At 42.4% G+C, this 23,863-nt stretch overlaps 2 protein-coding genes across 7 annotated transcripts in view; one reads left to right on the forward strand and one right to left on the reverse strand.

Moving 5' to 3' along the window:
• The first annotated feature begins 599 nt into the window (after positions 1 to 599).
• Positions 600 to 19,716, forward strand: LOC144110694 (PMS1 protein homolog 1-like). Its single transcript, XM_077643752.1, has 13 exons — positions 600 to 1,061; positions 2,085 to 2,370; positions 3,958 to 4,092; positions 4,925 to 5,073; positions 5,719 to 5,844; positions 6,298 to 6,447; positions 7,537 to 8,025; positions 9,135 to 9,327; positions 12,588 to 12,714; positions 12,903 to 13,040; positions 14,881 to 15,081; positions 16,855 to 16,985; positions 18,475 to 19,716. The coding sequence occupies exons 1-13, from the start codon at positions 921 to 923 to the stop codon at positions 18,807 to 18,809; spliced, it is 2,601 nt and encodes an 866-aa protein (XP_077499878.1). The 5' UTR covers positions 600 to 920; the 3' UTR covers positions 18,810 to 19,716.
• Positions 19,710 to 23,863, reverse strand: part of Klp31E (kinesin-like protein 31E) — a 92,165-nt gene continuing 88,011 nt past the window's right edge. For 2 of the 6 annotated variants that reach the window (XR_013309903.1, XR_013309902.1), the window contains 2 exons: positions 21,204 to 22,380; positions 19,710 to 21,154 (listed from right to left, as the gene is read on the reverse strand). Coding sequence is in view for 4 of the 6 variants with exons in the window: in XM_077643748.1 (XP_077499874.1) it covers positions 22,272 to 22,380 (109 nt within the window). In the remaining 2 variants the exon portion in view is untranslated. Of the gene's footprint in view, positions 22,381 to 23,863 lie in introns of all 6 variants that reach the window. The other 4 variants (XM_077643748.1, XM_077643750.1, XM_077643751.1 and 1 more) reach the window with 2 other exon arrangements.

The following is a 23,863-nucleotide window of genomic DNA, read 5'->3' on the forward strand; positions in this document are numbered from 1 at the left end:
CGCGTTTTCCACACTGACCAACGTGGCATTGATGACGTGGCCATTATGACATCAGCGAAGGCTCACGGCAATATTTATGTCCACGCGGTAACAAATACCGACCAGCCAACATATAAAGCGTTTCAGACGAGACTGTGCTACTGTTGCAAGTGGCAGAAAACAAAAATAACTCTTGTACGCGACAGCCGAACATGCCTATCTGCAGTCGTTGCGGTCGCAACCAACTAGCACATTAGAGTCAAGACGCCCAAAAACGACGTTTGTTTCTTCGCTGCCTTCGTCACACAATGAAAACAGAGCTTCGGTGATGAAAAGCTTTGATTACACAGACATTGCTTGCTAAACAATTGAGCACCTTGTTCAGAAACGCAACCCAAACCGTTCATGAAGCGTAATTTACTTAAATTACCCATTCTTATTGCTGCGCAACCAAATTGGAAGGATGCGTAGCCTGCGTCGCCGACACATAATACAGGGCAGCTCAGCGTTTTATCGTTCTACCGACAGTTTGCTGTAGAATATAAATCCTCATGCGAACTCCCGCTGGACCGCCGCACCGCACTCGCCAGACATGTCACAAGCCTTTCGGTAGGCAATCCAATCCAATCCGCGCGCGCAAGAAAAAGCGGCAAACGGTGACAAAAGTCGCAGAGCAGAAGTCTTCGATGTCGTTAGACATCTTCTAATAATTACAGATATTGAGTATTATGCGCTATGATAATGTGGGCCTGCTAATGACAATAAGATGTTGGCTTGTCAACGATGCTGCGAACTAAGGGATTGGTCAGCTCTAGTCCGCAGTTAGCAGACGACTGTCGCTTCTGCAAGTTGCGCGGCAATGTAATGGGTCGTGGCTGATTTATATCAATTAGCTTGACCAGTCTCTTAATTTTGTAAAGCTCCCGTTCCAAAGTCATAGGATGAAAAGCCTCCAAAAGCTGGACTTGCGAACCGCCAGGCTTTTACACAGTGGTCAGTCGATAAGTTCTGTTAGTAGCATTGTGAAGGAAATCGTGGAAAACTCGCTCGATGCTGGGGCTACAAACGTCGTCGTAAAACTGGTGAGTTCCCGCTACCATGGTGTTCTCACTAGCCTCCAACATATCCAGCTTATTGTTTCGTTAACAGAAGCTTAAGTTTACTGCATGTGTGTCACTATAGGTCATCGTATACGGCCGGGTAGTCACCGAGATATTACGGTGGAAGTGTCGGAGCGATCGTTTTTATTTAGTTGGGGTTAATTTGCACCTATACAGCGAAAATAATTTACCGCAGTGATGAATTGCATTTCTTGTTATTTGGTCCTGATTTCAGTGTCAGTTTTGAGTTGTTCAGCGCCGTTTCGTCTTGCTTTGCTGTCAGCTGTTCAGTTCGCATCATGTGACACCTACTCACGTGTTAGGGGAACCTCCCAGGAAAAGAAAGAGAGAGAGAGAAACGTTTTTCGACGTCTTTTCCAGCTCGAAGTAAATTTCTTGCTAAAGAATATTCAACATGTCACATTTATCTGAGCACAGCTCTGCAGCTAGAAGTGAAAGTTGTACAGGTTCTTTGGGTCTTTGTGTGTGGCAGAAAATTTGTCTTTTTCCAAAACTTGAACCTGGAACCTTTGACACGCCATTTTAGCTAACGTGGGAATTCGCTTTCTTAGTCCCCTGATCACATGGCTTTTCCTTTCTCTGAGCTGTTGATCAATCTGGACTTGCCTGACCACATGTCAGCCTGCCCGGCTAGCCCAGAATCGGTGGAGGGTCTGCTTAGGGTGGTCCCAGACTTGCCCCAGACCGAAAATAATTTTTTTTCATTTATGATTTTGTAAAGCTGTATATATATACCTCTCCTTTAGAGTCATATAGCACTGTTCACTGGAAAAAAGCACAGGTGTGACTCTGACAGGGCCCTCATATTGTGTGAGCACTACACAGAGATGACACAGAAAAAAAAAAAAAGAAACACTTGTAAACACATGCCGAGGCATGAACTCTTGTGATAGTGCCATCACTTAGTTCAGTGTTGTAATTGACTGCCTTGCTAGCATTGAGTGCGTATTCCGTGATATACCATGCACGCCATCTTTCATTCAGGTTGATTATGGGCTCGACAGAATTGAGGTTATCGACAATGGTCATGGTGTCGCCGAAGACGACTTGCCGTTGCTGGTGCTTCCTGGCTACACGTCCAAGATCAGAAGCTCAGAGGATCTCCTGTCCCTTGCCACTTACGGATTTCGTGGGCAGGCATTGTCAGCGGTTACTGCTGTATCCCGGGTTACTGTTGCCAGCGGCCCTCAAGACAGCGGACAAGGATTGGCGCTAAGCTTTGACTTACAGGGGAACACTATCTCACGAAAAGTTCTGCCTTGGAATGGAGGTAACATAACGAATTGAATGCTGCTCCTGATAAGTAATAAGGGCGTTAACTTGGGGCTGGTTGTTCTTTGGTGAGGACTGAATTATGGCTGAACAAAATGTGGTTAAGCTCTGTTGTAGTGAAACTGTAATTCTGGTAAAATTATTTGAATTATTTCGTTATAACTAGGATGTGCACATTTCAGTTTTAATTGGAAAGCACCCATAAACATCTGCAGTAAAAACGCGGCATCGGCTAAAACCGTAAAACACCGATTTCCGGGTATGTTGAAGCTAGCCAAAATCATTTTATGCGGGAAACTTTGGTACTGCTTCCCTTTTCAGTGTGCAGAAATGGTGCTTATAACAGTACTACTGACCCACACAAGAAACTGGTGCCAAATCAGACAACACACAGCAAGAAAGACTGTCCAGTCTTTCTTTTGTCCTATTTGGCACCAGTTTTTTGTGTTGATATGCACCAACTAGCCCCCCAACATGTTCTACTCAAGTGCTGCTGATACTTAAAAGCGCAAGGAGTTGGCTCTGTTCTAGAAAAGTTTCTGACATTGTTAGAGAATTTCAGTGGTTGATGCATGGAGGCATGTTTTTTTATCTCTGACAAAGAAAGCTCTGAACTCAAGCTTTTACCAATTGCAAGTGCGTGATTGCAGCTCTCGCCAAGTGATTCAAGAAAATATGGCATTAAATTCAACCCGCTTTATCACTTATTTGGGCTTGGAACAAAAGGGCCTCCCCACTGATTCCCCCCCGTGATGGTTTTCTGTCAGGCTCTCGTCGGTATTGGGAAGCATTAACGCCTAATTTTGCTTCTTCTCGAGCACTTAACGCCATCCAAGAGACGAGCCAAAAGCTGGAAGCGCTTTTATAACTTATAGAATAGTCACAAAAACATCTGAGAATGGTCTTTCAACGTGAGTCATATGCTGATTGTTTCTTGAGGTTATGAAGGCGCTTCAGTCCGAGAAGAATCTTCTATACGAGATGTGTCCCTCTTTTGGTACAAAACTAGTTGCTCTGTGAAGGAAGTGGAATCGGGCACCAGCAGAATGCCACTGAAGCGTGGGCAGCCTAATTAATGTGGTAGACGAGGATCTAAGGATATACCTTGTGGCATTTTCACAGCGTTCTGCATGAGTCTCAGAGATGTTGCTTAAGGGGGGATGTATCTCGTAAAGCCTTTGCATGTTTAGTACTATGTGATGTCTCTCTTAAGGGCTTTGCATGCTTTTGTACTATGTGTAAAAGTTGTCTCTTGATGTTTAAACGAACGTAAAATTCTTATCGGGTCTACTCATGACTTGGTGTAGAATAGAAAATAGAGGCAAATTGTTTTACATTCCATCAAACAGTTTGATCTCAGCATTTCTTTTTTGTACAGTATTTATTATAGTGGAAATCAACACTGTCTAGTTGTCAGACTTGAGTATGGAATGAGTGTGCTGCATGGATATTCTAAATGGATTGCAGGAATTGTTTTTGTCCTTAGTGGTAACTCTAAGCATGCCCTATATGTGATGAATTGTTTCTACTGCGCCCTGAAAGACTGGCTATGAACTCTCTTATCTGAGCACACTTTCCATTCCAGGAACGCGAGTGACTGTAGAAGATGTGTTTAAGAACATTCCAGTGAGAAGAAAACACATGGACACGCTGAAGGCTAAATCAGCACAGCTGAAGAAAGTTCAGCACTTCCTGCATGCTGTGGCCATTGCTTGCCCCGGTTAGTAAATAAACAAAAAAAAAACAAAGGGTAGTGACTAATGCAGAGTTTGTGTGCAAGGTCTTTGTTTCAGAGTTCGGTCAAAATGCTGTCACATACCTTTCTAGTGTCAGTAAAAATTTGCGGTTATCTGGGTGCATCAGCCATCAGTGGTATAATGCACCAGCATGAGGCGTTGAAGAAGTTCTGACACCAAACTCATCTTATACTCATTTTAAAGCCATTTCTTTAAACACTATAATCAGTTAGTGTCCACTAACAGGTCAGAATGCTGCAACTTTGCCAAATGGAATTTTTGGCAGTTTGCTTAGTAAGCATGTGTAGGTATTCAGTGATTGTCCAGAGTGTAATTTTTCCCAGCTTTGCCTAAGACCATATGCAGACATAATGGCATCTCTTGTTATCAACTTAGCTATTGTTTTGAAAGACAGCATGTGTTAATATTGGCCATAATATAGTATTTAGTGGAAATCCGAGCAGCGCCTTCTTTTTTAAATTTTGAATAAACACAGTTGATGCAGTATATGGTTAGTATGCTTCTGTAGAACAGCAAACAAACACCGTTTGGGGATGTCACTCCTGTTGTAATGCTATGTTGCAGCACATTTGCTCATGCATGGCACTTTGAAGGAAATTTGTTTTTTACATTAATTTGTTGTTCACTACAATTTTTTTACAGTTTTATCCGCCATTACATATTTTCAGCAATTTTAGGGGCTCACATTTCTAGCATTCAGTTTTTTTTTTTCAGTTTTCTGTGCAACTCTTATGTCTGTTGAAGTAATAAATAGGTAGTACAGTTGCTAGCACTTAAACGCATCCCTTGTGACAGGTGTCGGTTTCAGTCTCCACCACAACAAAAGCGTTGTCTGGACCAAGGTACCTGTGAAGACCATGCGGGAGGCCATTGGCCAGGTGTACGGCATCAATACCTTACAAGTGATGCAGTACAATGAAGCTCATGACAATGACTCGGGCACTGTAAGTGGCATCAGTAATGTTCCCCTTAACAACCTCATCTTTCAGGCAGCAAAGAAAATGTCGAGTCAGAGAAGCTTTTAACTTGAAGAACCTGTTATTGTGTCGCGTGAGTTTGAACAGCTTTCTTGTGTTTTTCTTTTCTGTAGAAGGCAGGTATTCTGCCACTTCTTTAAAAGTTGACACCGTGATCACTTGTTGAATTTTTTTTTCAGGAAATGAATATTTTTTCTTGTGTTCGGCTCTCTTTAGCTGCAGATATTTTTGTACGAATAAATAAATGTACAGTTTACTTAGGAATGCTTGTTAGCCTGTAAAAATGAATTTACGGCAGGCTGCTAAATGTTGTGATGGATGTATGTCACTATAGAGACTTTGTGTAAGTAACTAAAAGTTGAGAAGTATTTTCCCTTACCATTTTTACTGCAGCTCATTCATTTTGTCTCTCATACTTTCATTCACTTAAGTGAAAAATACTTGCAATAACTTCCAAAGAAAGTATTTGACGTGATGGGTCCGACCTTATATGTTACTTGACACGTGCCTGGCATCAATAATTACATAGACGAGTTTTTTTTCTAACCATTTTGACTATTATGCAACTAGTGCTTGCCACTCATTAAGTCCAATTCTTTCTCCATTTCACAGACAATAAGGCTTTTCACGCCAGCCATGTGCACAGGAGACAAGGAAAAACTGCCAACCAGTTGCGAACCGGATAAAAGTGTTCTTTTAGTAAATGGGAGACCAGTTTACATCAAGGAGGTGACTCAGGTAGTATTTCACTTCTATCCTGGAAGCTTTTGACAGTATTTGACACTTTCAGCCCAGTGCATCTTCTTGCGTTATCCGAGAGTTTTTTTTTTTGTGAACAGAACGACCGAAGTTCTGCTGAAAAAAATTTTGCAAGCCTCACATGTTTTCGGAGCGTCACATTTTGCAACCCAGAAATGTCATAATGCTTACAGTTATCTCGAGATAAATTGTTTACTCACCACTTTCCTAATTACTTTTAAATAATTTGTAATAATATCAAAACAGTTCTGTCTCTTGTTAGGTATAATTTCAGTGGCCATGGTGGTTAAAACTGTCACTGAATTTTCATTTCATTTATGTTATGTTGTGCATGCCTATTATTTTGTGGTTGAGATGTAGTTATCCAAGAGTGTGCAGTGCATGTTAATTTTGTTATTGCATGAACAGTGGATTGTGGTTTCTTCATTGTAGCTCCTCCTGAAGGAGTTTTCTGTAGCACTTGGGGCGCAAGATGGCCATGCATCAAAACACCCCACCTGTGTTGTCTCAATTGAGGTTCCACCAAGCAAACTTGACGTCAACTTGGAACCAGACAAGACTGCTGTCGCATTTGCTAGGAAGGTGGGTATGGGGGACTCTAGGCTGCAGCATTGATTTGAATTTAAATAAAAATGCCATACAGTTCAGTTTGCATGTACAGGTACTGAAATGATTGCATTCTCTAATTAAGAACAAAAATAGTAAATTCCGACATTTCAGCATTCATCTTTGTGAAACTTTTTAACACTACACAACAAGCAAAACAGATGCAAAAGGTCTTTTGAGACATCATTACAGAAGAGAGAATATGCACAGCACAGGTAGGCATGATGTTTCGTGGCACATGACGAAGAAATATGTGCACACCTGGTTCGCGGTTTTATGTTTCATGACTTAAATTATTTCATGAATAAATTTGTGCCAGATCTCTTGCAAGAATGATTGGGCTTTTAAAATGTGCGTCTTGCTGTCCCTTTCTGTCTGTTCATTTCTCGGCAGTACTTAACTTAATTGATTGGTCAGAATTAATGTAATTCTGCTTTTTGTACACGGAGTGCAGAATTTCACTTATTTCTGCAGTACATCAAATGATTCTTGAAATTTTCTTCTCATCTTGCGTCGCGTCTAACTTCTTGGCCAAAGGAGACAGATATCAGTGCTTACAACAGTTTATCAGAACAGCAAAATGGCTGCTCATGTGCAGTGAAAATGCTGCAATAAATTGTATATCAAATCAGTATGCACAGAGGGGCCTTTAATAAAGAAATGCATGACTTGCTAGCCCACCTTGTGTTTGTGAGTGCTGACTTTACTACTTTACATTCACTGTCAGATGCTCTTTCGAGCTACTGGTTGCCTATGGAGTGGTAAAAAAAGGTTTTCTTGCTGTTATCTCTACGGGGAGGCTGTTTTATCCATTCAATCACTGGTCGGTTTGGTACTGAAGATAAATGACAGTTTCTATTAATTGAATATTGTATTATATAATCATCTACCTAGTAATCCCACTGTCATCCTATATAGTAGCCTGCTGTGTCTAGGCGATGTGTGCAGAGCTTCATTATTTTTCTTTCTGTTTTCTTCACCCAGCTCGAAGTATGTAATCTTATAGTTCGAAGTGGCAAAGCATAGAATTGTTGCGACATATTTTTGCCTCTTTGCTCTATCTAGGATGCAGTGTTCGAGCTACTTGAAGATATAGTCAAAAAAGCATTCAGCACCGCTGCTGCAAAGGGTGGCTGCAGTGACCTCATTGGCGAAGGCAGTACAACGGGGCCCATTGATTCGCAGAACCCACCGGCTCAGACTCAATGTCAGAGCAATCTGGAAGCAATGAATGACGGTTTGGACCACCTGTTTGATGACTTTGAGATGCCGGACAGTGTGTGCGAGGACTTGGAACGTCAGACGAACAGAGAGCTTCCTGCCACTCCTGACGGAAACAAGGAGAATGTGGCGTCCTTTGCTGAAAAGACAGTGGCCCCCCCTCCTTGCGAACCAGGACATGTGCCAGATTCTAGTGGAAGTGTGCCGGAAGTGCAAACTGAAAAGACTGCAACGCCTACAAAAAGGCCAGTGGCACCCCTGCGAGTACCCGAGAGACAAGCGTCACTGTGGTCTATCGGCATCCTTCAGAACTCTCAAGGGAGAACAGTAGCGGTGAGCAAATATTTTGTTGGCATTTTTTTTTGTGTGCTGAAGACAAGGTACGACCTTCAAACTGCTTCTGTGAAAACTAAAACTAAAACAGCACTAAAAGCAGGCAGGAATAGGCAAAGAAAGGCAGGATAAGGGATGAATGAATTGGCACTACTAATTCTGACCTGTGAGCTGTTGCAAATGTGAAGAATGGTCAGCTGACTGTTTCATGCTTCATTATGGAAATTTGTGCCCATATACAAACCTCCAAGTGAAGTAACTGTTATGCACTGGAGGTCCAAGTTGATCTACAGAAGAAATGCTAAATGAAGGAAGATGCAACATGTAACTGGAACAAAGTATTGTTTGTGGTTTGAACTTTTTCTTTCTTTTGTTGTCTAGTTGTGCGAGATTAGCTTCGGGCAGTCAAAGCTGCTTTACAGGCACTGATGAGAATAGACTGTGGTAACACAGCAAGCTCCAGCTGAGGAAGTGCCACTGTTGAACTGTAATTGTTTAAAGTGATTTTGTTATGTGCTTTGCACTGGGGCCCTCCAATATGGTCCATCATTCTCTATTCCTTCTTCCATTCTCTCCATCATCCTTTCCCTCATGATTGGGTCCATGGAGAAGTAGTGAGATAGTCACTGCTCTTTTCCTTTCCTCAAACCAGCCTTAATTTGTTTTTTTTTTACATACTTAGTAACTTCATCCACCGCTATGTAAATAGGGATGAAATAATAAGTGTGTCAAGTCAGCCGCTTGCTTCTCAGTTTACCTCATTATGTATGTGGGAAAAGTTGGTACAAATCATTGATGTGGACTCAAAGTACTATATATAAGTAACATTTCTACAATATTTGATGCCAACATTGCTTTAAAGATTCATTCATTTTTTTTTAATGTTACTAGTGTAATGTTGATCCTCATCATGTTCCACAATGCCACAATGTATCAAAAATATTAGGTGTTAGCAGTGTGGCAGATTGATTCATGCCTTTCTAGTCTAGCCCACAGCTCTCTTCCCCTCCTTTCCACTCTCAGTAGCACTTCTATAAAATGCTTGAAATTGCCTATCATGTGGAAGAGGATATGAGCCTCATAAATGGTAATAAAAAAACTTGTGGCAGGAACCAACAAGGGTTGGAGGAGGAAGTGTCGCCGAGAAGAGGCCCATGATTAGTCCGGTGAAGGAAAGGACACCATGCAAGAAGATGCGGATGCTGACAAAACCTTCGGGCGTTCAGCGGTGGCTAAAAGACGTGCTTGGCACCCAGCAACGCTCGGCCAAGGAGGTCTACTGTGCTAGAAAAAAGAGAGAAAGTGAGTTGTGTCACCGTTAGCCATGCTAAGCCATTTGCAGGGTGAAAGCCTTTTGGAGAATGATCTCAAATTACCCCTGTCCTGTACCAGCCGGGGCCATTCTGTACATTCGAATTTCCTGTTGTCATCACTTGTGATTCTGTGCCAACCCTGCTGCACTTTTGTTTCTTCGATGTCCACTCTGCTCACTCTGGTAGACATCTGTCATGCATATTACATACCTTGTCCATGTCGTGTTTTTAAAAAAAAGTTAATTTAATTTTAATTCTCAATTTTTGGTGCTGTCATAAGTGATATCAGCTTAAGGTGAAGCTTAGAAATGTGAGTAGAGAATATATTGCAACTGTGAGAGGCTTTTGATGGAAGATGTGTGGTAAGCATGATGGATGCCAAAACTTGTGGTAAGTGCGACGAAATACTTAGGCTGCTATGTTTAATAACAACAAAAGCCAGCACGATTAGGGCCTTGAGAGCCAGCACAATTGGGAAAGGGAGAATGAGGAAACCGCTAGCACACAGCAAGTAATGAGGTGCTGTTAATAAGAACACACTGAAGCAGAACTGCGGCACATCTGCTGTGGTAGGACTGCACGAGGGAGATGCTTTTAATAAGAAAGGCAAATCTACTGGGGGTTTTGCAACGCATATGCAAGGTTGCATCTGCTTCAAGCTGTATGCCAAGAAAATGGTGGCTGCATCTTAAGGAAAGCTGTTAATGGTCAAGGTGTGTTTAGATGTCCATGACTGATCTGAGTTAGTAGCTTTCAGACTGCACTATTTGAAGATTACAACCAATCAGCCAGCATTTTTGCTCCTTACATTCTTAGTACTATTGAGTATGAGTGAGAAACCAAACCAATTTGTTTTGAGCTCAAATATTGTGCAACTAGCAGCTCAGGTTAGCTCCTTAAGTGCAGTGAAACAGTTGTTTCTTTGCTGCAAACAGAGCAGGGTAAAGTTTTGTTACCAGAGCACCCTTTGCACTAGTGGCACACAAAACAGGCCACATAAGATGGTTTAGAAGAACTTCGATTTGGGCTAGTTGATGCCATGTTTCAAAGGCCTTGTGAGTAAGGAAAGCAAGCTGTGAAACCAGAGGTGGTTCCTTATATTCACAGGACTGCTCACAGTGTGAAGAAAAATGAGTAGAATTGGTAGAAATTAGTAGAAGAAAAATAAGTAGAAAAATTAGTAGCTTAGGCAAGTCTAAGCGTGGAATACCGTGCTGTAGCGCTAGTTACAGTAGGCACTTAAGGTCCTTATATGCTGTGAATGCGAGAGCATCCTTCGACCTAAAGGCGTTTACCATAAATGTATTTATCCAGAAGGCATTTACTGTGAAGGCTTTTGCCCTAAAGGCCTTTATCCTAAAGGCATTTATCGTGTAGGCCTTCACCAGGCCAGGTGTACGCACCTGGCAGGTTGCCCACAATCCATAGACAGGTGGGCCGCCTGCCTTAAAGCAGGCTTCAGAGACATATGTGCGTACAAATGCGCGAAACCGGAAAATGCATCCAGTAGTGTCACCACACTAAAGTTGGCGATAGACATGGCATGCCAGTCGTGTTTTCGAAAAGCTTTCACAGCTCTGCGCTCGCATTGAGAGCGAAGGAACAAGGAACAATTGCAATAGAAAACATGGCAGACAATTTGTGAAATGCTGCACCGGTGTGGTGTATGATATACCATTGACCTGCAGGAAGGCCTGTTTGTGCCACACGAGGTGCTACATTAATTACCGTGCAGCTGAACGCATGCGGTCGTTAAAAGGAGTGCAGAATGCAATGTGTGTCACTGAGCGACAGAACATTTGCCACGGGAAAAATGCTTGCACTACAGAAAGTGTGAATCGCAGTTTCGGAAGAAAAAGATTCTGGGCAGGAGCAGATATATTAAGGCACGGGAGGTTTTAGGAGGAAAAGACTGTGTAAGCAATGCATCTGTGACCCTTTTTAAGACCAAGGTGTCATATCCTGAACAGTTTGGTTGATAGTGCATGGTCTTGCTTTCTGCACTGGCCTTGGTTTTTTTTTTATATCTGCTGGCTTCTTAGCAATGTTGGCGGTAACGCGTTACTTTTTTCGGTAACTTAGTAATGTACTCGTTACCATTTCGGAACTGTAACGGGTAACATACGTTAACATTTTTCGGTAACGTGAGGTGTCACGTTACTAATTACTTTTTGTTAAAGTTGTGACCCACTCCACCCCCTTTTTAGAAAAAAAAAGTGCAGAGCACCTAAAGTGATGTTGTAAATAAACAAAATGTACAGGTGCTCTCGACGACCCTTGTTACGGCTCGCATGCATGTCAGAAAACACCTGCCCTTGATAACGCACCCAACTTAAAAATTGACAGCATAGCTATGAAGCACAAAACACGTGCATGAACACGCATTGACACACTTGCCTTTGCCTACTTCCCCTTCCCAAACCACTCACACACGCAACTCTCTAAAGAGTGGAAGCATGCGGAGCATTTTGGAACATCCCATTTTTCAGAATTACCTTAAATTTGTTGAGAGTTCAGCAATGTTTTCTGTGTGAAGTTAGAATATATGATGAAGTGTCATTTTGTGTTTAATGTCACATTCAGAAAATGGCTTCACCATGTGCCACAGAGTTAGAAGCCATCACATGTAACTCTACAGGCAACTTTAGGCCACTATAACATTGCTAAGCTCCTGCACATTTGTGCAAAGTATTGTTGTTAAATCAGGATTTCGCGTAAAATCTTGTTTGGGCTAGAAGTTTTATGTGAAATGTGAGCGTTATAAAATTGTTATCATAAGTTCTTAAGGCGAAGACTAATTAAAAATAATGGCCGTGAAGTAAAGGCAAAGTAACGTGCGGTACTTTTTTTCGGTAACAGTAACGATAACGCATTACCTTTTTTTTGTAGGTAACGTAGGGCAGTAACGAGTTTTTTTTTTTAGCGTAACGAGTAACGTATTTAGTTACTTTTTTTGGTGACGCCTACAACACTGCTTCTTAGCAAATAAAGTTAGATGAAGTGAGTGCTTGTCCTGAGTCATTCTTCCATTGTGTTCGTCTTTGTAGGCACTCTGTTTTCTGTCTCAAGTAGGTCACTTAAGATAAAGATAAAAAAATGCTTATTTTGGAAGCATTTTCCTAAATTGAAGTAATTTTAAGTTGTTATAGCATCCACTAAGCCTTAAGCTTTCGTTAAAAACAGAGGCATGGGCTCGAAGATTGCTTGTTGATATGCTTGCTACTCTTAGTTATGTTTTCTGCTTTCCAGTCCTATCGCAGGTTCCAGAAATGCCATTAATGGAACTTAGCAATCTTCTTGAAGAAGGATGGACGTCTTTGACTCCCGAGGAAAGACAGAACTATGAAAAACAAGCTGGAAGTGGTCCACTAGTCTGGTAAATACCGAGTTGATGGGCATGAAATACCGGAATCATGGTACAGTATTGCTGCTGCTTAGACGCTCTCAATGAGTAGTAAGGGATGCAGCATGAAAAACATAGGCTGTATGTATGTCATTGATATAGAAATAAGGTGGTTTCACAGATAAGATATTCTGACAAAATTTTCCTTTTGTTTGCTCCAGCAACAAACCAGCAAGTGAACAACAGCCAACAAAAGACAGTGGTGTGCCAAGACCTGCCACATCGACCTGGAAGAAAGTGGAACTGCAGTTCTCGATGAAGGCTCTCAAGGAGTGTTTCGAGGACTACTGTCACCTCAGGTGCTTTCATTTGTTTTGATTTTTAGACGAAGCATGTCATCCTATTCCCTGATAGGAATAAACTTTTATAAAAAAATTGGGTACCAAAGAGCACCGGGTTACGAAGAAAAACGTAACTAAACTGGAAATGGTACAGAGAAAAGCAGCTTGTTTCATATTCAATTCATATGACAGATTGGATTCACCGTCGTCTCTGATGAATGCTAACGACATTTTGTCGTTAGAAAGCAGAAGAATGGTTTCCAGGCTGCGGTTTCTGTATCTGCTCAACAATCACCAACTTGGTACCAATCTTGTTATCAATTTGGTAACCACCTGGAACCAATCTTTGCACATACTAACAGATTTAAGAATTTTTTTTTTCTATGCACTTTCATCCAGTGGAATGCACTTCCATGAGATTTTTTTTTCGCTGATAATGTAACAGTTTTTGAAGAAAGTGTACGAAAAATCCTGGGTTGATTTTTTTCTCTACTGTTTGCTGATTCATTTTTCCCCTTTCTAATGTGTATCACGTGTTTACACTGCACCTTGTTCGTTTTATATTTTGTGATTGCTTGCCAATGGTGGCGCTGAAATGCATTTTCTTGTGACCTGTATTCCCCCCTTGCTTGGCCTTTAATGACTGCATTATGCTTTAAATAAATAAAAGAAGATATGCTGATGATGTACTGAGGGAGTAGAATGTAGTGATAACTGGCTGCATCATGCTGGTGTTGCAAATGAATACTGGGGGTCATTGCAATGAAAGGTGAGGCTGTTACATCCCAACACAGTACGGAGGCCGACGCACTACGTTGAAGCAGTTACATGTTGACTTAATTGGTGTGCCTAGAACGGTGCAACATGCTTAGGCTGTGCGGTAAGCTTGCTATCCTATACGTAGAGTTTGCTGGAGTAAAGCACCTGCTGTTGCAGTCGAGGAAAATGCACACCCTAATTTCACCTGCTGCGATTTTGCAGTGCAGGCAGCGTATTTACAAATCATGGCCAGTATAGCATGTCATCTTCAGTTTTGAGATTGCATCCATTGGAGCTAGCCAAAGGGTAACAAGCACTCTCAAGTGACCACGAAGGAGTTGTCATAAAGCTTTGCACAAAAAAACAGAAGAAAATTGTTCTTTCAAAGACACAACCACATAGCTCTTTACGAACCAGCAAAATTTGCAGCTATAGGCAGCTGCTTGATTCAGAAGGGCTTGATGTGCGCAGTGGTCATATTATCGAATTAACATAGAGTTGATGGTTTTGCTGCAGAACCATCAAGACTGTCTTTTCTGATATGATGTGGGTTGGTGGATTGTTGTTTACATGTAATTTGTCTCCATTATACTGCCCTCTAGGTGGTAGCACTGTACATGAATAAACAAACAAATGAATATAAACAGTGCAATCAAACATATAAACACAATATACAAGGATGATTAAAATAGCCAGCCTGATATGCTGTCACTTGTGCGTTTGTTGAAAAACTGCATTAGCTGGCTATAAGGTTGCCTTCTTGGTGCAGCTGCTTGATTCAGAAGGGTTTGATGTGCGCAGTGGTCATATTATCGAATTAACATAGAGTTGATGGTTTTGCTGCAGAACCATCAAGACTGTCTTTTCTGATATGATGTGGGTTGGTGGATTGTTGTTTACATGTAATTTGTCTCCATTATACTGCCCTCTAGGTGGTAGCACTGTACATGAATAAACAAACAAATGAATATAAACAGTGCAATCAAACATATAAACACAATATACAAGGATGATTAAAATAGCCAGCCTGATATGCTGTCACTTGTGCGTTTGTTGAAAAACTGCATTAGCTGGCTATAAGGTTGCCTTCTTGGTGCAGCCAGCAACCACCCAGCCTGGACACAACCCTGGTGGGGCCACTTCAGGGGTGCCCCGGCGATGCCTGGGTCGTCTGGCACAAAGCCAGACTTTGCACGCTGAATACCACGCGGCTGCGCGAAGCAGTCACATTCAGGAGGCTTGTGGCAACCTTCCCACTTTCGTCAGAGGAAGCCGACCCCCCAATCAGCATAACACCTAGGTAAGCTTGATCACTTCTCCAAATGAACTAGCCTGTGGGTGCACTGTACAGTACTCATCTGTGAATGACAGCTTTGGGAGAAAAAAAAAAATTCATGGGGTGCGCTTAAGTCTCTTTACATGTGGAAATGAGAAAGCATTTCGAGTGCCACATGTTTGGCATCCAAGAACGAACTGTCAGGGAGCGGTGCAACTTCTTGTGTAGACATTTTTTTTTTTCGTTTTGTCTTTTGTGAAGTCATCAACTCGTTGACAACTTCTTGTTAAGATATCTTTAGTAAAACTTGGTGCTGGGCTAGTTGGTAAAGCATTTCTTTGAAACAGGTCAGCGCTAAAAAAAGACAAACACGCGCCTTTTTTTTTTAGCGCTGACCTGTTTCAAAGAATTGTTTTGATATGTTCCTATCGCATGACTAGTTGGGTCCCATCACATGACTGGTTGATGACGTCGTTATCACTATGACTATCGCTGACTATTACTACCACTAACTATTACTGTCACTTTTTTATTATTAATTGCCTGCTATTTTATTCCATTAATTACCACCTGTTAATTACCTGGTTATCATTACTTAACATCGCTGTTATTGTCATTATCTCGTGTACACATCTCGTGGTTACACCGTCCATGAGGCAAGAAATGCTTTCGCTCAACACTTGCATACTCATCCGAAGCGGAGTGCACATTTCTCTGGAATATTCACTGGGGTCTGCTTCGGTGCGACATGCTTGCTGAACGGCCATGCTGCAAGCACACTTCTACAACCCTCACCAGCAAAGAAGCAATCACTAACACAGTCGCCCACGGTGTAAATTAAACTGAAAAGAAGCCGAAATCCAGTCTTTGAGCATGTGAGAGTCCTTTTCGAGAGGTTTGTCCTTAGTCATCGGTCTGGCGTGCCCATTCTTCACAAGACACTGCTGTCATACCGTAAAGTTTTGTGGCCAGCGTGTTAGTGTGTCGTGCGGCGAAGCCCACCAAAATGGGTACTCTTGCTCCGTGATGTCTCTCTCAGCCAGGGGCAGATTTATAGAGGCTCCCCCTCCAGACGAGAAATTTTACTTAGGAAAGCTATGGTAAACGACACTTTTCCGCAAAAAAAAGTAGAAAGAACAACATTGCTCCAATAGGACCCCCCCTCCCTCCTAGTCTGACCCACAAATCCATCCATTTTACAGCAGCCCGTATCGGCGTCACTGCCCAAAAAACTGGTCCGGGTATTCTGAACAGGTCTCTCCTTGTTTCGACATTATTCTTCCAAAGCTTATTTTGCTTATTTTCTAGGCCCTGAAAATGCGTGCCGAGGAAAGTATGTGCGTGTGTTTGTTGAAAGGGGGCACTTGGTGCTTGTGTTGATGGCTCCATTGAGAAAAGTCTTTAGCGTACTGAATGCTACTAGCTATGTTGCGCTCTGTCTACATGGTGGCATGTAAGCCTGTTCACATGCGACAGTTGTGGCCAAGGTCACCATATGGCTGTAATGAAGCGACGACTATAACGGACAGATTGCAGGGCCCCTTGGACTTTGTTCTAATGAAGTTCAACAGTAGTAGGAATCAAGGAGAGGTCTAGGTTGTGCAATTCATGCTTGTACTTGAAAAAATTTACAAACTGCACTGATCATACTTAGTCACAAGTTACACTTCCCATGCGATGACAAAAATGCCTCGACTTATGCACTGGCTCTCTCTGCTAGGACTTCAACATGTTTTCTACATATTCGTGGGCATTATTCAATACACCTGTTAACAGTCTTTCTTTCTCTTACACCAGCATTCTGGGTGGTGACCTATTATGGAACAGACTCCTAAGCATGAAGAAGGAGTCTCGGGACAAATCTGGAATCCTGTACGTCACGGATCCGCTTCTCACCTGCAATGGCTTCCACGTCAGGATCGTGGCAGGTGCGTGGGATGACTCTAGTCTCAGCATCCACGTTAGGTCACATGGTGTTTTAAACTAGCTGGAGCGCAGTAATATTGCTACAGAGCTTAGTCGATGCAGAGGTTTTATTTCACGATTACTAACTGCACAAATTATTTTTCAAAGCGTGTGCTACAGATATTGGCAGACAACTGAAGGGGTTCTTTCTCGTTAGCAAATGCAGTGAATTTTTCTCAGAACGGACGGTATAGCAGCGTCCTTTGACATAGTCATGTGAATGCATACAGTGAAACCTCTGTAATTTGCAGTCACTGGGACCACGAAAAATGTTCACATTTAGCGGGTTTTCGAGTTAACCGAGTACAGCAAAAGAAATTCGTCGCGAGAATGCACTACCTCTATTGAACAAACTGATTACTTGCAATAATTAGAGATGCTGGTTACCTAACCCCTCTGACTACGGCACATCACAAAGAAATGGAGAGGGCTGACATAGCGACTTCAGCCTGTCGCTATGTCGTTGATACCAGTGAGTCTTCTCCTATGAGGTCACATGCTTTGGTGTTTCTCGAGGCGTACCATGAAGTGGGCTTCGTGCTGGGAGTAGTTGAGGCTGGCTTTTTTCGCATATAAAACATCAGCATCAAGCTGCGGTGCCGAAGAGTCATCGTTTCATCAAGTTTGCAGCGAAATCAGGATCAGGCATTCCCGCATATCATCCCAGATCATATTAACCAGGCTGGTGCAGGTCGGCGGTTCGAATTATCCGGTCGAATTTGCATAATGAATTACAGGACCGCAGAAGTTCTTCGAATTATAACAGAGTTAGAATTATTGAGGTTTTGCTGTATTTTGTCACCTGTAATAGTATTTTATTCCACGTTTCTAGCTTCACTTCGCATTTTCGGAAAAGAGTGAGACACCACGATCCGTGAAGACTTACGACAGATCTTGGTGTTTCTATGTTTGCAACCATTGTGATAATTTCTATGAAATTTTGTACATGTCTATAGAACAATAATAGTAGTAGTTTTGCATTGAAGAGTGAATGAGTTGGCTTTCTTGAGGCTTACATAGACTATTTAGGTGGCAAAGATAGTCTATGAAAACTGGTAAGAGCACAATTCTTGAGGCTTACATAGACTATTTAGGTGGCAAAGATAGTCTATGAAAACTGGTAAGAGCACAAGAGCAATATGCACAGCTGCAGGCATAGCTGGATCTGTCGGATTATGACAGACAGTTTTACGGTGTGAAAAGACAAGATGTCCACAAGCACGGCAGCACTGTGCCATGCTGCCACTCTCAGGAAGCGGCATTGATGGGAGGCTTTCAAAACACTTTTACTATTGCATTTGCGGTTGAGTAATTCAACAAACACTTTTTGAATGACCAATTAGCTAAATTTCGAATTGATTCCAACTGCGGAGCATCATGTATGTGGCAATTCCAAGCAAGTCTTTAAGCATGCCTAGATGATAAGGATGTTTTTTTTTGTCCGTTTTCCAGACTGCAAAGCAGAAATCATGCAGCTGCCCAAAGACCAAGCATTGTCCGAACTGGTGCAGATTCTGAAGCTGGTCTCATCGCACCAGTCTCCAACTGTGGCCACTTGCCGCTTGCCAAGAACAGTGGCCGTCCTCCGCGAGGAGGCGACACGAATGGTCCGGAACATGGCACCGAAAATGTCGAGAGACGAGATAAACGAACTCTTGGCCGAAGAGCAAGACCTGCTACAAGTGCTGTGCGTGCACAACAGGCCAGTGTGCATGCAGTTCTTCGACATGAGCACGAGTGTTGGCAGCGTAAACAAGGACAGCCTCTCGCAGCAGACTGCAATTTAAAAAAAGCTGCTCAGAATGAAGGCATCATTAGAAGCGCTTAATTCAGCTGTTTATGAAGTTAAAATGAAAATAAAAGCTATAGCTATCTACGATGGAAATGGCCACCAAAATGAAAACATCAGTACTCTTGGAGTTTAATCCCCAGCGGACTTGAACGACTGAAGGATGTCATAAGCTAATTTCTGGCTCTTGATTGGTTGAGCTTATCTCATGTTTTCTAGTACTGTCCGGTTTAAGGTAATATGGGATCATCCAAAGGACTTTTTTTGGTTTGCTGACAGATGGAAGTACAAGTATTATATAAGTGACCATTTTGGCACAATTTTCAATTAAAAAAGATATGCCCGTTAAGGACGACGCGGGGTTCTTCAACGTGCACTGGCACTGCACAACACATGGGCATTTTTGTATTTTTCCCAACAGAACACATTGATCACCGTGCCAGGTCAGTTTGTATGAAAAAGTGGATAAATTTTCATAACCATGGCTATGAAGAAAGTATTTTGAGCATGAAGTTTGCATTTCGCTCACGCTTGCAATGTACAGGTGGCACAATTTTTGTAGCTTTGAGACCTCCAGCTGCAACAGAGGCAGTGTTTATCAGCAAACTGAATGTGAACAGAATAATTGTACGCAAGAGAAAAATATTAGCTGCTGGAAAGGAAATACAGGTGAGGTGCATTAACTCTTCAAGTGGTCTTTGTGCCACTGATGTGAAGATCAAGTGTGCTAGTATTCAGTCTCAGTTATCTAATGTCTTCCTGTATTGCTGTTTGCATTTCAGCTGTCTTGTTTGAGCTTCATTTGATGCTAGAAGGAACTAGCATTTGTTCATACAGGTTGTTTTAATCGTCTACTTGCCAACTCTGCCATTAGAGTGAACTTCTCTAGCACAATGTATGATAGTTCAGCAATGCTTTATTGGGACCAAACACCAGAATATGCAAAATTTCACGCCTCGACACTTAGTTTAAGCAAGTTCCATGGACGACATCTGCATTCGTCATTTCTTTATTCGCCTACTTACACTTTGTACAGGTACAGAACGTTCAGCATTGGAATGTTGGGTAAGAAGAAATGTTTGTCACTTTAGGTTAAAAAGACAATGGACCTTACACAGACAGGTACTAAAGGACAGGACACTAAAAATTGTCACAGCTTGTAAATATAAAACGAACACTTTTATGCGGAGTAAAAGAGTGTAAATGACTACACACACAAATATATTGCTTAATAAATAGCTTCACCCATGAAAATAAAGTGTGTGTGTGGAATGTCTCGCAGAAATTTTATTCTATATAGTAACATTTAGCCAAGAGTTTTTTTTCCTAGTACATACACATACTAACTTTAAAAATAAGCTACTTCCTATATAGCAAGCTGCCGCATGGGTACACACTCTGAATTCAAATATCTCTGCCGTTCATAAGGCGCACAACCTCTAAGTATGAGATTTCTTCCCTCAGCCTAACCACAACACGTTATGACATTAGCGCATTAATAAATTAATGGCATCTGAAGTACATAAATACTCATGAGCTCGCAAGAACAATGAAATTCATAAATAAGATTTTGATTACAGCTGAGAAATGAAAGGTCAGCGCCTCTAATCAGTGCGAAAATTAGAACGCTACAACGAACGCTAGAACGAAACAAATCGGCAACGCCGAAAAGAAAGAAACGCTTGGAAAATTGTTCCATGCTGCCTCAGGAACATTCAAAGCTTTGGTGAACATATCGCAGTAAAATCGTTAAAGGCTTATTTCGCATCTACGACATTAATATATCGCAATATAATATCGTTAAAGGCTTCCTCTGCACCTAGGAAAAAAAAAAAGGAAGCCTGCCTGATTGTAGTAAAAGCTCGTATTTATATAAATAAGTATGAAAGACTAGGGGTAGTCAAAATGCACTAGCAGGAGAAAAAAAAAAGGTAAGGGGGTTGCCTCGAGCACTTTTGATTTAGAATGGTAGGAGTAAAAATAGGGCGGATAAAAGAAAATTTGGAGGAAGGTGCTCCTGCACGGCTAATGTCATCGTCGCAAAATCGATAGTCCACTGTAAGCATGTGGACGGGAGGAGTCGCTTTCTTCGTGCATCGGAGGTAGTTGACACAAGTCGTCTCGTTGCGGAATGCTAATAATCGGCGAGGTCGGGCGAGATTTCCATGTTGTTCCGCACCTGCCAGACCCGCACGGTGTTGTCGCTGGTTGCCGGTGACACAGGTGGCGGTAAGAGTAGAGGGTGGGGAGGAAGCGTACATGTCGAGGTTAAACAAACATGCGGGTCAGGTGCAGTGGCGAACTCAAAGAGTGGCAAAGGTTCACAAAGTAAAGAAAAAAATGCTGCAATGTCCTAGAGTGTCCAATGTCCAAATGCTTCAACAATAAACACTCCACAAGCTGTAGAGCAATTCAGCGACTGCTAAAGGAAAACCTGGGCGCTGTGTTGGTGCCAAGCTGTGTTGGTGCCCCTTCAGGCACTGCATTCACAAATGTGGACAAAAATAAAATGTGCTCAAATCTGCAGAATCTTGCACCATCTCCAGCCAGGCATGCGAAACGACTGCAGAAAATCATTTTTCAGACGCAATTTTTTTGGCAGCTACAGTATGGCTCCAAAGGGAGTATTATCATTTGTTTGTTTTGCAAGCATGAGCTCCTTAAGACAAGAATGGGTAAAAATAAGTATGACTGAGACCCCGAAAGCAGTGCTGAGTCATGAGGACCCAAATTAAATTACAATCATCTGGGAGGGTGGGAATCTTTCCCTCTGTGCTCTTGGCAAGAATCATTAAATTTAAAAATTTCACCCTAATTGAATAGTAATTAGTGCCTGAAGGAAATAATGCGAGAACAAAATATGAAAAAAAATGCGTCATGCACAGGTATACAGGTATTGGACTGCTTCATCGCCTGCATAGCTGGCCTCAAAAGTGGACTGTTGAGGCAAAACGTGCAATCCAGAATCATTTATAAAAAAAGCTGCTCTCTGTATTCTCATTACAAGCGTAAATTCATTCCTATCTTATTCCTATGCCCAGCCTCTACCTCTGCATTACTATAACCTTGCTCACCGAGAAAGCCTATTGTGTACAAAAAACAGTGATACAGTAAGTGGTTGTAGTAAGTGTTGCTATGGTTGTACAGCATTAGGGCTGCTTCTGAGATAGGCTAACGAGGTAATACAACTACGATGCATGATGCACAATTAGCTCAAATTAAAAATGGAGCATGAAGCAATGTGGAAGGCAGTACAGTTTTTGGCAAGATGTGTATGTGTGGCACGCACACACACAAGGACGTATAACACCAACGAAAGAAGGGGAAAGGGAGAGGAGGGCAGAAGCAAGGAAAAAAGCGAGGCGAAGTTGTACCAAAGCAAAACTAAAATAGGGCGGGTTGGGGAAGATGCGAGCACTACAGCTATGCACACAGAGGGAGCTAGTGGACCATCGTCAGCCTAGCCTGACCCAGGCCCAAACTTGGTGGTGTTGCCCTCGGAGTCCTCGGTGCACGCCTCAGCTTCGAGATAGTAGCCCGGGGTTCGCCAAATCTTAATGTCGCTGTTGCTGCAAAGTTCACACGCCACAGAGTGGCAACCCGCTCTGAGCAGTGCTTTCTCCGGTAAACGCACGAGCAACAGTTACAGCCGAACCTCGATATAGTGAGCACGGATATTATAAATTGTCGGGTGTTTTTAATGAACATGTGCAATTTTTACTTCATATACCAAACGCTTTGTGACACTTATGACACTTCGTATACCAAACGCTTGCACATGACACTTCTGTCATGCAAGGAAGGCACCCTAGCACTTTGGCGCTCCGTTCCTCGCGGTCTCTGGAATCTATGCGAGTGACATTGTAACTGTGTTAAAGCTTCAGAAAAGGTTTATGTCTACTTGAGTTGCTGTCCCTTCCCTTCACTGAATAAACTGCACTGCTCTTGTGCGCATATCTTATGAAATTTTATATTGCGCATTTCGGTTACATTGATCTATTTCACGATAGTTTACTTGTTCGTTATAACGAGGTTCGACTGTATTTCAAGTGGGGCAAATGAAATTTAATGACGATTGCAAGGTGAAGGGTGAAACTTTCACTGATCCTTCTGGCCAGTATGAACAAAAACCATGAATTTCGTATAACACCAAGACCACTGCAAGAATTAGCGTATTTACTCGAATGTAACGTGACTGCGAATGTAACGTGAGGGGTGACTTTACATGCTGCCCAGCAGGAAAAAATAAAACCACGAATGTAATGCGAGGATTAAGGACGCAAAACAAAGCACCTTTAATAGACATCGTGGCCAACATGTTTATTCATCTTCCTCGCTTTTGGAGGCCGAGTTCTCGGAAACGGAGTCCTTTTCGCTATTGAAGTTTACTGGTAACTTCTGCCGCATCGATGTTGTTCGCTGCAGAGAGTTCCTCTTCATGAACGTTTGGGCCCACCCACGAGATGCTCTGAACATCCCATCTCCCGAGCAACATCTCTAACTTTCCAACAGATCAGCTCAACACTGAACCCCTTTAGACGGTTGCGCTGCTCGATAATAAAGTCCGCCACTTTTTTCTCCACCTCGACGTGATGGCCGTGGCGAGGCCCATGAGATCCTTTGCAGCCGGGCTCACATTTAGAAAGCCCCTCCCGCTGAACCCACCATCCGTGGATGGTTGACTCGTTGAGGTCAAGTCTTCAAGCTGCCGCATAATTCCCGACCTATTCAGCTAACATCATCGCTTTTCTCTTAAAACGAGCGCCGTACTGAGCGCAACGCGTTGCCATCGTGTGCACTGAATCAATACACCGCGAGCAATGACGCGAGGACGCGTTTAGCGTGATGTTGCAACGAACACAAAAAAAATGACAGAGAACAACGCTTTGACTTTGGATGAATGAGGACTTGGCTTCCGTGGTACCCGTGTTGCCGGCATAAGATCGCAAAAATGCGGAAACCGAAACCAGGCTGATTGCTTTGAAATAGCTGCACCGCGGCACAGCTTTAGGCCAATCGAAGTGCAGTATTCGATTATAACGCGAGGGTAGA

Source organism: Amblyomma americanum, chromosome 11 (genome assembly GCF_052857255.1).
Source record: "Amblyomma americanum isolate KBUSLIRL-KWMA chromosome 11, ASM5285725v1, whole genome shotgun sequence".
Lineage (NCBI taxonomy): Eukaryota > Metazoa > Arthropoda > Arachnida > Ixodida > Ixodidae > Amblyomma > Amblyomma americanum.

Excerpts from the sequence above, each read along its gene's own strand:
- LOC144110694 (XM_077643752.1), top strand. The coding sequence starts at position 921 with ATGAAAAGCCTCCAAAAGCTGGACTTGCGAACCGCCAGGCTTTTACAC. Across the intron at positions 9,328-12,587 it reads TGCTAGAAAAAAGAGAGAAA|TCCTATCGCAGGTTCCAGAA; the intron begins GTGAGTTGTGTC and ends TCTGCTTTCCAG. Across the intron at positions 12,715-12,902 it reads GGAAGTGGTCCACTAGTCTG|CAACAAACCAGCAAGTGAAC; the intron begins GTAAATACCGAG and ends TGTTTGCTCCAG.